The sequence below is a fragment of the Thermobia domestica genome, chromosome 11 (genome assembly GCF_964235325.1).
Source record: "Thermobia domestica chromosome 11, izTheDome1.hap1.1, whole genome shotgun sequence".
Classification (NCBI taxonomy): Eukaryota; Metazoa; Arthropoda; class Insecta; order Zygentoma; family Lepismatidae; genus Thermobia; species Thermobia domestica.
This window is the reverse complement of record NC_137464.1, coordinates 177,671,212-177,684,619: the sequence shown is the minus strand read 5'-3', so window position 1 is coordinate 177,684,619 and position 13,408 is coordinate 177,671,212. Positions and strand designations below refer to the sequence as shown.

The window sequence follows — 13,408 nt, the reverse complement described above, 5'->3', positions numbered from 1 at the left end:
ATGACACAATATTGCCATCTTCACTTTATGCTAAAAATCAATTAAGTTAGATTTTTGTTACAAGAAATGGAGTTTTTGTTCCCTCGATGACAGGCAAAGTTCTAGGAGGCAATGGTACCATTCGGGAGGCAAGCGTCAGGTTGTGAACCAGAGTTTAGAAAATGTTTGAGATTGGGGCTCGAGCTAATTTTTTAAAAAAATTTATCGGGCCGGGGTCGGGCCAAAAACTTTTAAAATTTATCGGGCCCGGGCCGGGCTTGGGCCAAGAATTTAAAAAAACATCGGGCCGGGCCGGGCCGGGCCGAAAATCTCCAAAACTTTTCGGGTCCGGGCTGGACCGGGCCTAGGTACGTTCGGGCTGGATTGGGCTCGGGCCGAAAATTTCGGCCCATGCAGCTCTCTACCGAGAGGAAAAGGAATGAAGACGTACTAAAGGAAGCTAATGAAGGACGACAGATCATGAAGATAATAGGAAAAAGAAGAAACAGCATTCTTGGCTATATTATTCGGCACTCCGATTGGACTACCGTGTTGATAGAGGGTAAGGCAGAAGGAAAACCAGAAAGAGGAGGGCCAAGGACAGAATATCTAGATACTGTTACGAAGAAGAGATGTTATCAAAGTATAAAAAAAGCTCTTCTAAGGGAGAGATCTTTTTTTTTTTTTTTTAAATTTCCATGTTGTCCACCAACCTATGGTTGAAGTGAAAAAGAAGAAAATATAAAAAGAAAGTGGGGGCTGCTAACTAGCACATCGTAACGATTGCTCTTTGTGTTCTCTTGACGGTGACACTTATACTCGTAACAATGACACAGAGACGCACATGCTACTTATAAGCTCAACAAGAATGACTTGATTGCTGACACACTTCGAAGTTACCGACAAAATAGTATAACAACTCATTGGATCATCAAATAAAAAAAGATATTAAATAGAGACGAATTATTCTAGATAAACTGTTGTAAATAAATATCAATAAAATGACTCTTAGTTAATTACAATTATTTCAGTGTCTCACACATGAAGTCATTTTTTTCAGTCTTTAATCAACACAGGGAAATTGTTTGATATACTCTGCAATATCACCATATTAAGTATTGCCAATCTAACAAAGATTTTTTTATTCAAATAGCACTGCCGTCAGGTTATTACATTTTTTTCAATTATATATTTTAAACGAAAACTTACAATACCATATTTGGTAATCAGTGTTACAAACTAAGGACGCTCCAGTATCACAAACATCAAAATTTTGGAAGTCTCTGAAACAGCAATAACGTAAATGAGATGGACAAGCTACAAGGGATATTGAAAATTTGACTTCTTTCAAAATGTCTTATTTCAAAAAACTGCTTAAATAAGTACCACATCCAATTTTACAAAGATTCTTATCTACAAACGTATTGATTATAATGCCGTTTAGATCAATTTGATATCTCAAATCGTTTCGGAGATATGATGAACATTAAGTTTGCGACACTGTTAAAATTATGTACTTACTATGAGTTGTTGAGAATACAACAGCCAAAAATTTTTCCTGTAATGTTATACACGTAGAAGCAAAAGAAAAGCAACAATCATTTTAACAATTTCCCACAAATACATCATTTTCAATAGTGTAGGAATCTCTACCCATGCTTTTCATATCTTTGGAATGGTTTGAGAAGTCAAAGTGCTGTAAATGGGATTACGATTATTGTAAATCACCAACGTGATTGGACGTGGTATTTATCGAAAAAGTTTTCCTTTAATAATAAAAAAAAAGTCATTTTCAATCTTTTGTAACTTCGTTACTATTTATTTCGAAATTCATCTATCATGATCATAGTATTTGATAGTAAAAGTCCTTTGAATGAAAAAAAAAATTAACTAAATAACTTGGTGATAAGATAATTATATCTTCAAAACTCGTTTCCTAGAGATGAAATTTAGCAGAGTTCTTCTTAGCTTCTGGTGAGATGATGCTCTCGAAGATCGAGTTCATAAAAATTAAGTCTTGGAGCTGGTTACAGGGATGTCCCGTCGATTTGCGGTCTCTGGGACGAATATTGTTGGTGCAATAATGTGGGCGAAAGTTCTAAATGCACCACGAATAAATAATTTTCTGCCAACTATGACTTTTCGTATCAGTGATAGTGATGTTACACTAAATATTTAAAACACGATAATAATAACTTCGCACTTCGCTAACTACAATACAACATAATTCTTAGTATGTTTCGAGAACATTTTTGTGACCTTTTAAGTATTGTCAAATCCGTCCTAATAACAACAAAACTTAAGCTTTATACTAGTACGTAAATTCGAAATTTAATAGCTAGTGACAACAATTTAATTACTACCAACATGACCGGCCCTAGACAATTTTCCGCCCCGTGCAATTGCATTATTTGCCTCCCTCCCTTTCTTCAGAAAGAACACATCTTAAAAGCCATAACCAAGGGAAGGGAAAGAGCACTTGTATTCAGAAAGGTCTAAATATTACAAATTATTCGTTGTGTGTTTTTTCTTTAAATAATAATCTATTATGTTACTGAAAGATAAAGCAAACACACCTGCAAAGGAAAGATGGTAATCCTTTTTATAGAATTCAATATCGAGCTTCAATCTCAATATATCAGTTTGCAATTTCAGTACAACTAGCTCTTTTATCATTATTGATTTTTCTCCTACATCTGTTGAAAACTTTATTAAAAAAAACTCATTTCCATCTTTAATGATAAGGAACTTATTTGTGACAAAGACAAAACTAGTTTGAATACAAAACTGTGAAACGGGTGTTTGCTACTGTTCGAGAATTCAGTTCTTGTATTTGACAACAATCAAGCAATTCATGTTGGGATTTGTTTGATCATTTGCTTTAGCACTGTCCATGTGACCTTAAACTAATGCGACCTAAACATGATTTATGAATGTAGTTTCAAATGGAAAATCAGCTTAGTAAATTTAACTACCATCATCATGAAGTCTGATTAAAACAAGAAATTTTTATTTTAAATATAGTTATGACAGATTTTGCAGCCCCTCGAAATTTGCCACCCCGCGCAAATGCACGTGTTGCACATATGGTAGAGCCGGCCCTGAATACCACAACAAAAATACTTGCGTAGAACTTCTACAGTTCTCCAATGAAGTTGCCTGTGTTCCAAATAACTCGTTTTCAGCGATGTGGAAGTCCTGGAATTCCTGTAACAGCGACCCATTTTATTGATGATTCTGACAGAGCGGTCTATTGTATGGAGAATCTCGGGAATAGTCCAGAAACGAATGCTACGAAGTGGTTCCTTCATTTTGGGGGTTCAATCATAACCACAGGGATCTAAGTTTATGAGGTATGAAAAAAAAATGTTAGAGCTGTCTATCGAAAAACAAACCTCCAACTTTATAGAGAACACGGTGACTCAGCGGTAAAGCGTTCACCTCTGGTGCGTGGGGTCCCTGGTTCGATCCCAGCTCGCGCCAAGTGGACTTTGTGGTGGACAAATATCATGTGCATGGGTTTTCCCGAAGTTCTTTCGTTTCCTCCCACTTTCTACTTTTATTCATTTCTCATCATCAAGGTCCCCTTTAGCCTACATGGCATAAAGTGAGACGTAACTCAAAAATTTCATTTCACTTTTTCAAACTATATGAATTTAATAATGAAACTTATTTCAATATTGATAAATCAAGAATGATAGCGATTTTAAGAGAGGTAAGCGAGAAAATTGAATCAATTCTTGAGATTATGAAGAATTTAGAATTTTAGATTTCTGGGCTTTTGGTATTTATGACCATTTAGCCCGTCACGTACGAGGGACGACGTCCCCCGGTGAGCACACTATTCGGGGAAAGGGAAGGAAGCGGCCTAGGACCTATAAGTTAGGTACCACCCTGGCATTTGCCTGGTGTGAATAAGGAAAACCCAGGAAAATCTCATTCAGGATGGCTGGACTGGAAAAAAGTTTTTTGTACACTTTTTCGACCGAGTACCCCACCGGGAATCGAACCCGGGACTGCTCGCACCGAAGACGAAAGCGTTAGCGACTACGCTACTTGAGATAATGAACACACATTAAACATAACATTTCTCGCTCTACATATGTATTATAGTTTTTGCTATTGGGATCAAGATTGAAACCTGAAGTATTAGTTTTCTGCAATTTCTTGTTTCAATAGAGAGACAACAATGGAGATGAACCTATTGTTGGTGCGCTGATCCATGTCAATCATTTGTCGTTATTTATTGGTCTCTCTGCTCTATGGAGATTAATATAGAGACTGAAATTTGTAATAAATTTCTACCACTTTTCGTTTCAGTAAAAAAAAAAAAAAAAAAAAAAAAATCCTTATCAAACCCTTTCTATCACATCGTTCCTCTATGGTGACCAATGTGATAACCGGAAGGAGTAGTAGATGTCTATCATTACTAGTTTCATACAGAATTGAAAGCAGAAATGAGATCTCTTCTTGGCAGGCCGGTAGCCAACCCAAAAAATGTAGGGGGGGTAGAAGTTAAGGGGGCCAACCCAACCATATAGTTTATCACCATATTCTAGTTCATTTGCAAGCCTAAGGTTAAAATTTTAGGGGGGGCCAGTGAAGATTTAGGGGGGCCCGGTCTCCCTAGCACCCCGTGGATACGGGCCTACTTCTTGGGATGCTGAATCCATATCAAGAAGCTATTTCTTGTGATATCTTATCGTTTTTAACTGAAGAATTCCCCAAACTTACGCATAGCATAGTTTGGAATCCTTAAAAAACAAATTTTTGATTGCATCCTTGAGTAAACTGATAACTTCGAATCTAATGAAGAAATACGAGAACACAATCTTCCACGTCTGGAATGCTATTGGGAGCTGCTCAAATTTCCGATGCGTTGAAAGGTGATCTACGAGATTTCTGCATATATGAACGAGTACACATACATAAAGCACACAAGAAACAACTTATTGGCTTGTAGGTTTCATGAAACGTGTTAATCAGCTGATTCCTGGAATTCGATATTTTTCATGATTATAATAGTCTTTATGCTTATGCTCCTATAGTCACTCGACTTTGGATTGGAATGGAGTTTTGCGTTCCTTTTAGAACCAAGGTTTTATGAGGAGCAACAACGCCAGAGGGGGCAAGTGCCCCCTTGCAGTAGCTACAAATGCCCCTCCACACATGTATTGCACGGGCGTCAATCCCACTGGGGACGTGTCATCCTCAATATTTGAAAAGGTTTTCGTCCCTCCCCCTAATATTTCAAATACCGTATCATAGATTAACTGCCAAAGACCCAAAAGAAGTTTAACCATGTAGCAAAATCCACTAAGCAATGTTAGACAAAGTGGATATCATAAGAAGTAGAACAAAAGTTTGTTTCCAATTGTGAAAAAAAAAAAAGGCAGTCAGTTTTGGGCCCTTTAAAGGTGATGGTGGAGTAAACTGTAAAGGAACAAACTGTTTTTGTTTAGATAGCAAGTTTAGTTTAGCTAAATAATAATAATAATAATAATAATAATAATAATAATAATAATAATAATAATAATAATAATAATAATAATAATAATAATAATAATTATTATTATTATTATTATTATTATTATTATTATTATTATTATTATTATTATTATTATTTTCAACTATTTTTTGAGCTATACATTGTTGAGCTTCATTTACATCAATTGTAGGCTTGTAAACTTAATGCCTAATTTCAAATCTTTATTAGTCTTGAGTATTCACAATATCTTTTATCATTATTGTGTTTTTGACATACACTTCGTATCATTTAAGTATAATTAAAATTGTGAAAAAAGGTAGAATTTTACTTTTTGAATAAAGAAACAAAGTGTTTGTATGTTTTTTTATAATCACATTTCCCCCTACCCCCCAAAAAAGTAGACTATCAAAGGTAAAAAGAAAACAAAAAAATGTTTTTGATTTTAAGGTCAAAAAGGCTTTAAAATGCAATGCACAAAGACTTTTTTTAAAAACATTTTCCGGGGAACCCCTCTTTCCCGAGTTCTTGCGTGTATTCCATAGATCCCATTTCCGCCAGTAGTCTGTCTCTCGCAAAGTTTATGTACTGCTGACGCCAATGTTGTATTGTAATGTACGTTGGGTAATAACACTATCCTTTTCGGTATAAAAAAAATAGATGTCCCCCCAAAATCCCTGCCCCTCTTTGCCCCTTTCCAATAAATTAACGCTAGTGTCGTCACTGCATATGAAGCGTGAACCTATAGTTTAAGATTAAATCCGTACCACTTTAATGCGTTCAAATCCTAACATGCTCTCTTGGCGAGAATCGAACCCGGAACCATGTGCTCCCGCGCAGTAGCAACTAGACCAGCGAGAAATATCACATTCGCTCGAAAGGAAAAACAGAAAAACGCAAACAAACGAACAGAATTAATAATCTAAGAATTACATACAGTATATAAGGCCTATCTGTAATAATTGAACTGCAAACTTTTCTTCTAAAGTGAAAAAATAATAGAACTACCGGAGGTAAGCTACATGTTAGGACTAACAAAAACAAAATTCCTTTCGTTTTCGTTGTACGAACACGCGCACGAGTAAATTTAGAAAATACTATTTTGAGAAAGAGTACGCACTGACTGACAGGAACTACGCGCTTTCCTTCGTTCCAAAGGAAACGATTACATCGTTTTATTATTTTTTTTTCTCATAGGCACATGCTGGGATATAGTTTATAAAATTATTAAAAAGGATTAAAAAAATAAAATAAACGTACGCATAATACATACCTCGTCCAAAAATATCATATTGAATCTGCAAGCTGATGCAGCACAATAGAAGAAACCCAAATGTTATAACAGCACTTTTTCTCACTAACTTCCTTCCGCAATTCATTTCCGTAACCTCGTGAGGTCAACAGAGTGACCTCATATGACTAGATTCAAGTCATTGGCGCTTGTTTCTATCTTCTTGCGGCAGTAACGAACGAGCGACTGCTTGCTGAGTTTCGACTGCAGCTGACTGTTCCGCGCTCAACAAGGTTGCCAACTACATGATTGTGAATAAATCTCTGGCTGGTAATATTGATCATATGGAATTAAGTTTGTTGTTTGAAATTTAGTGTCCCTTCCAGCTACGCAACTATATAAGACGTGGACAACAGGTTAACGTAGGATCCCAATCACGTAAGCTCCCGTCTCGAAGATACGCACGCTAACCATATAATCACGAGGGAGCTCCAGGGGGTACCGTGGCTCATTGGTATAGCGCTTACCTCTGGTGCATAAGGTCCCTTGTTCGATCCCCGGCCAACTAAGTTTGTGATGGACAACATCGTGTTCGTAGGTCTTCTTGGGGTATTCCCGACTCCTCCTACATGCTCATTCCACCAATCCTTCCATAATTATTCATTGGCCTTAATCATTGTCTCCCATTGCCTAAAAGGGCCTAATCGTGAGACGTTAAACTGAAAGAAGAGGGAGATCGAATTGCGAAGACATTACTTGCTTACAAAATTTTCATTGAATAATTGTATTCTTAAGAACAAAAACGTAAATGTTGCACGCTTTAATAAAAATGATCGTGTTAACAATTACCACAACTATTCATGGTCAGTTCACATAAAATGAACATAATACAGTACAAGAAACCTACACTGGCTTGTGTTGATTTGTAGGTAGATTAGAGTAGTGATTTTCAACTCTTTCAACGGTGGGGCCGCGGTGGCTCAGTGTTAGAGCGTTCACCTCTGGTGCTTGGAGTCCTGGGTTCGATCCCAGCCCCCGCCAAGTGAATAGGGATGCGCTCGAGTCGAGACATGTCTCGAATCTCGACTCGACTCGACTCGAATTCGAGTCGAGATTCGAGTCGAGACATACTTTGTAAAATTCGAGACGAGTCGAGACAAACGTATTTCTCGACTCGAATTTTCGAGTCGAGACACGAGTCGAGTCGAGACGGCTCTTAAAAATCTCGACTCGACTCGAATGTCTCGAAAAACTTTCTATAATTTTTAATATTATTTTGAAGAAAGTATTCACTCAGAAACAGCCTTAAAACCAATTCCAGCTTTTATTCCTTCAGAAAGGTACAGAACGCATAAAATTAATAGTTAATCTTTAAAGATCAAGATTTAATTTTCAGCTCAATTCAGTTAATTAGAACTAATAGTTAATGTCGTTGTATTTGGTTGTACTGCAAATATAATGATAATAATAATAATAATTGATTATCTAGTTTGTATAAAACTATTATCCGTAGTCTAAATCTAGTTTGTATAAAACTATTGCGATAAAGTGAACTTCATAAATTCTCTGAATGAGCAGTTGGTAGTCTATAGTAATTTAGCATAGTTATAATTATTGTGTTTTCGTTCCCATGAACGCAATAGGGTTACGTAACTTCTGGATTATTCGCTTGCCCAACTATTCTGAGGCTTTAATATGTTGCAGCATATCACGAGCTACGGATAATATATAATGTAACATTTGTTGTACATCACATATTATGATACGAGACTATTTTACATAGTATATCTTATCTAATATAAATAAAATAGAGTTTGTTTGTGTGTTTGTCTGTCTGTCTGTGTGCGACCTGGGGACCAGACGAGTGGACCGAGAGTTCCCAAAATTTGGTCACGGGTACCTTAGTCCAGGCCCCAGATCAAGACGAAGCGTTTTTTTTTTTAATTTCGAACCAGGGGGGGTCTCGGGGGGGACGTTTACTGGGACCGACCTGGGACCAGACAAGTTGACCGAGAGTTACCAAATTTTGGTCACGGATATCTTGGTCCAGGTCCCAGTCTAAGGCGAAGCGTTTTTGTCAAAATTGGAACCAGGGGGTCTCAGGGGGGCGTTTAGCGAGACATGTAGTAAAAGTAATCCAAATTGATCGACATTAGTGTCAAATCCATAGTTTTCACGGTCGCTGAGATCAATGGTGACACTTCCATCAGCGATGACTTGCAAATTCAGCTACTACTGTATGCGGGCCGGGTGTCAGCGGGTGAGGAATACCGATACATGTATAAACAGCCCATATTGATTGATACTAGTGTCAAATCCATAGTTTTCGCGGTCACTGAAACAGAACAGATTGACGGAGGAGAGTTGTCTTTTGTTGTTATTTGACTGCTGCTTTGTGGTTCCGGAAGGAACGGAACAAGCCTCTCAAACTGTACATAAGGAAAACAAAGTAAAATGTTCATCTTACTAATGACCCTGAATTTGATCACTAAGCTGTGGGAAAGAATGTTTTTCTTTCCTTTCTTTCGGTTTTGATGTTTCGATGCTTTTAATGTCGCTTTCAACACCGAAGCTTAACCCATATGTGATCCCATTGGAATCGAATCCGTATGCTATACATATGAGAAGCTCTATGTTGACATCGAGTATATATTTAACAATATACCGAATTGTGAAGTCATAAGAAGTATATTCGAGTCGATTTAACTTATTTGAACTCGCATAAAATAATCTAATATTAGTATCTTTGTAGCAACTTGTGAGATATTTATTCAACCTTTAGATGTTTGTCAGTCTTACCCCCATTTTTTCAATATAGTTTAGAAATTGTATTTGTGTGATACTCAGGGAACACAAAATACTACTTAGTAAATAACCAGTGGTTTTGAAATAGTCTTTGTTACTACTTAGTTTATCATCTAAACAAATTAGATGGGGCACTATGGCTCAGTGGTAGAGCGCTTACCTGTGGTGCGTGGGGCTGTGGTTCGATTCCCGGCAAAGTAGTTTTGTAGTGGACAACATCGTGCTCGTGGGTATTTTCAGGGTACTCTCGTTTCCTCCCACAATTTCATTCCAACAATTCTTCCATCATCGTTCACTTACTTTAATCATTATCTCCCTTAGCCTAACAGGTATAATCCTGGGAGGTTAAACTCAAAGATTTCATTTCATTTTTTAAAAAACCAATTAAATCATAATTAAATTGAAGGTTTATTCTTTTAGGATGGGAAACATATTGACACCCATGGCCGTAATCAGGCTTGAAGATTTGGTCGGACAGACATAGTTTAGGGTCAGGCTCTTAAGTATTCTTTTAATAAACAATGCTGAACAAACTAGACAATCGTGTTTTAGGATTGTAGAAAATGACCGTGAATAATGTTCAAACACAATTATTATTATATTTATTTCTCTGACTATTGGGTCTTTAAAGTGTTAAACAAAAGAGAATAATTGTTTATATAATAGTATTCAAGAGTTTTCTCGTCATGATTAGTTTTGTAAACAATTCAATTACACTTATTTGGTGTTTATTTCTAAATAATAAGTCTTAATACAATTTCATAAAGTTGTAATTCTTCTTTAGTTTGTATCACTTTACACAATGACAAATCCAAAAGGTGTGTTGTATCGGTGCAGTACCAGTTTTTCACGTTTTTCAAAATGTTCCAAAACCCAAAGAATAATCTTTAATTTCTGATATTTTAGTCGTCACAAATTACAATTTTATAATGTAGTCAATGTTTATAATTACTGGGCAGTTGGGCGTTTAAACTAATGACATCATAATAAAGTCAAAACCATAATTTCAGGAATTGATTCTGAGTTTAACGTCCCGTTCAGCAGCGAGGCTATGTGAGACGTGGACCTACTGATTAACGTGGAATCTGAACCACATGAACTCCCACCGGGAATCAAGCCCAGGTTTCCCACGCCAAAGGCAAGTATGCTAACCGTTAGCCACGAAGGAGCTCCACCATAATTTTAGTGGGCGATAAGAAATATCTCGCCAGTGCTTTTACAATAAATAAAATTTTATAAGTATTAAAGAATAGTGTTAAGAGATTTTATAATAGCTCTTTTATTTATGAGATATGAGTATTTTGAAAAAAAAAAAAACTAAAGAATAGCTTGGCGGAACCACAAAAGACTCGTAAAATAAACTTTCTTATAAATACATACGCACCTTACTCACCTTTTATAATTGCTATGCTTACGTTCTCCATAAAAACAGAAATTCTCTTTTAGTGATACTTTACACAAGATCATGAAGTGGGTTCAAATTTAATTAAAGGCAAAATACAATACAATAATCCACAAATATTGCCTCAAGTGAGTTTAAAGATTTCTAAACACCAGTGCGAAACCGGGCTCTGCCGTTGCGATCGATTTACAGGTCTTGAGACGAAAGTAAGAAGGGACTTACGCACACAGTAAGTAAAAACAATTAATATGCCTGTAACTTTCCCCCAAATGGGTGTATCTTAAAACTAACCTCACCATTATTTTTCTAATTAAATTCTAGCCCGAAATTATGTATCATATTACCCTATTCCCATTTTCAAAACTTGACCTTAATTCAAAATGGCGGATTTCAAGATGGCTGCCATCAAGGTCATATCTACCATACGACTTCCCCCCAGGACTTATATGTATCCACATGGTTTTTCTTCACTTTTCTTCATTAACGCCCCGTTTACAAAGGGTAGTAAGGGACTTCTGTAGTAATCTCTAATAACCACATCACAACTCTTAAAAGTTTTTTTTTTTTTTTTTTTTTTTTTAAATAGAAAACATGCACCATGGCAAAAAATTGTCATCACAAGTAATGATGCATACATGCCTTCTATCAGCAAAAAAAGTTTCATTGAAATTGGAGCCGGACATTTGAGTGATGTCCCTTGTGGGATGTGATTGAACATGACGTCAGAAGTGGTAGGGGTCCGCGTTGGCCCGAATGACTCATCCTCACTCTCTTTTATGACCGAGGTGAAAGGTCAATGACCTGGCCCGGGGTCAATGACCTAGGGGTACCTAGGACCACCCCCTCTAAATTTTGGCAGGGGTACCTTGGCCCACCCCCTAAATTTTGGCAGGGGTACATAGGACCACCCCCCTTAAATTTTGGAAATTGCCAAATCTAAAAATTTGGTATGGTAGCCTAGGACCACAGTATGTACCTCTATTAGTATTGGGTGTCTATGTCATTCCCTTTTATGGGTAAAAAATTGCCAAAAATTCAAATTTCGTGGTTTTTTGACCTAATTTATCCCCTTTGATGAGGTGTTATTACCTTATATAGTTATATGGGCGTATACAGGGGTCCATTACCTTTCATAAGACATGGGTATATTAATGCACCCCTTGAAAAATTTGGGAGGGGTACCTTGGCCCACCCCTTAAATTTTGGAAATTGCCCAATTTCAACATTGGGTATTATAGTATAGGACCCTAATATGTATTAGGTTAAATTTGGGCGGTCCACCTCATTCCCTTTTAGGGGTACAAAATTGCCAAAATATAAACGTAAGCAATACGTTATACCACGTGTTTGGTTTTTGGTCGATTTTATCCCCTTTGATGAGGTGTTATTATCCTATATAGTTATATGGTCATGTATAGGGGTCCATTACCTTTCATAAGATATGGGTATATTTGTGCACTCCTTTAAAAATTTGGGAGGGGTACTTTGGCCCACCCCTTAAATTTTGGAAATTGCCGAATTTAAACATTTGGTATTATAGTACCGGATCCTAACATGTATTATGATAAATTTGGGTGGTCCACCTCGTTCCCTTGTAGGGGTACAAAATTGTCAAAATATAAACGTAAGCAATACGTTATACCACGTGTTTGGTTTTTGGTCGATTTTATCCCCTTTGATGAGGTGTTATTATCCTATATAGTTATATGGTCATGTATAGGGGTCCATTACCTTTCATAAGATATGGGTATATTTGTGCACTCCTTTAAAAATTTGGGAGGGGTACTTTGGCCCACCCCTTAAATTTTGGAAATTGCCCAATTTAAACATTTGGTATTATAGTACCGGATCCTAACATGTATTATGATAAATTTGGGTGGTCCACCTCGTTCCCTTCTAGGGGTACAAAATTGTCAAAATATAAACGTAAGCAATACGTTGTACCACGTGTTTGGTCTTTTGGCCCAATTTATCCTCTTGGATGAGGTCCTATTACCTTATATGGTTATATGGTTATGTATAGGGGTCTATTCCCTATCATAAGACATAGGTACATTTGTGCACTCCTTTAAAAATTTGGGAGGGATACTTTGGCCCACCCCTTAAATTTTAGAAATTGCTCATTTTATATATTTGGTATTATAGTACTGGACCCTAATATGTATTATGATAAATTTGGGTGGTCCACCTCGTTCCCTTCTAGGGGTACAAAATTGCCAAAATATAAACGTAAGCAATACGTAGTACCACGTGTTTGGTTTTTTTGTCGATTTTATTTCCTTTGATGAGGTGTTATTATCCTATATAGTTATATGGTCATATATAGGAGTCCATTACCTTTCATAAGATATGGGTATGTTTGTACACTCCTTTAAAAATTTGGGAGGGGTACTTTGGCCCACCCCTTAAATTTTGGAAATTGCCCAATTTAAACATTTGGTATTATAGTACTGGACCCTAACATGTATTATGATAAATTTGGGTGGTCCACCTCGTTCCCTTTTAG

At 36.7% G+C, this 13,408-nt stretch overlaps 1 protein-coding gene across 1 annotated transcript in view; it reads right to left on the bottom strand.

The window, feature by feature from the left end:
- LOC145664575 (uncharacterized) overlaps window positions 1-6,976 on the bottom strand; it is a 195,473-nt gene extending 188,497 nt beyond the window's left edge. Inside the window, exon 1 of the mRNA XM_081731354.1 lies at window positions 6,738-6,976. Within this exon, the coding sequence (XP_081587480.1) occupies window positions 6,738-6,843 (106 nt within the window). The 5' untranslated portion in view covers window positions 6,844-6,976. The remainder of the gene's footprint in view (window positions 1-6,737) is intronic.
- Window positions 6,977-13,408: the final 6,432 nt, after the last annotated feature.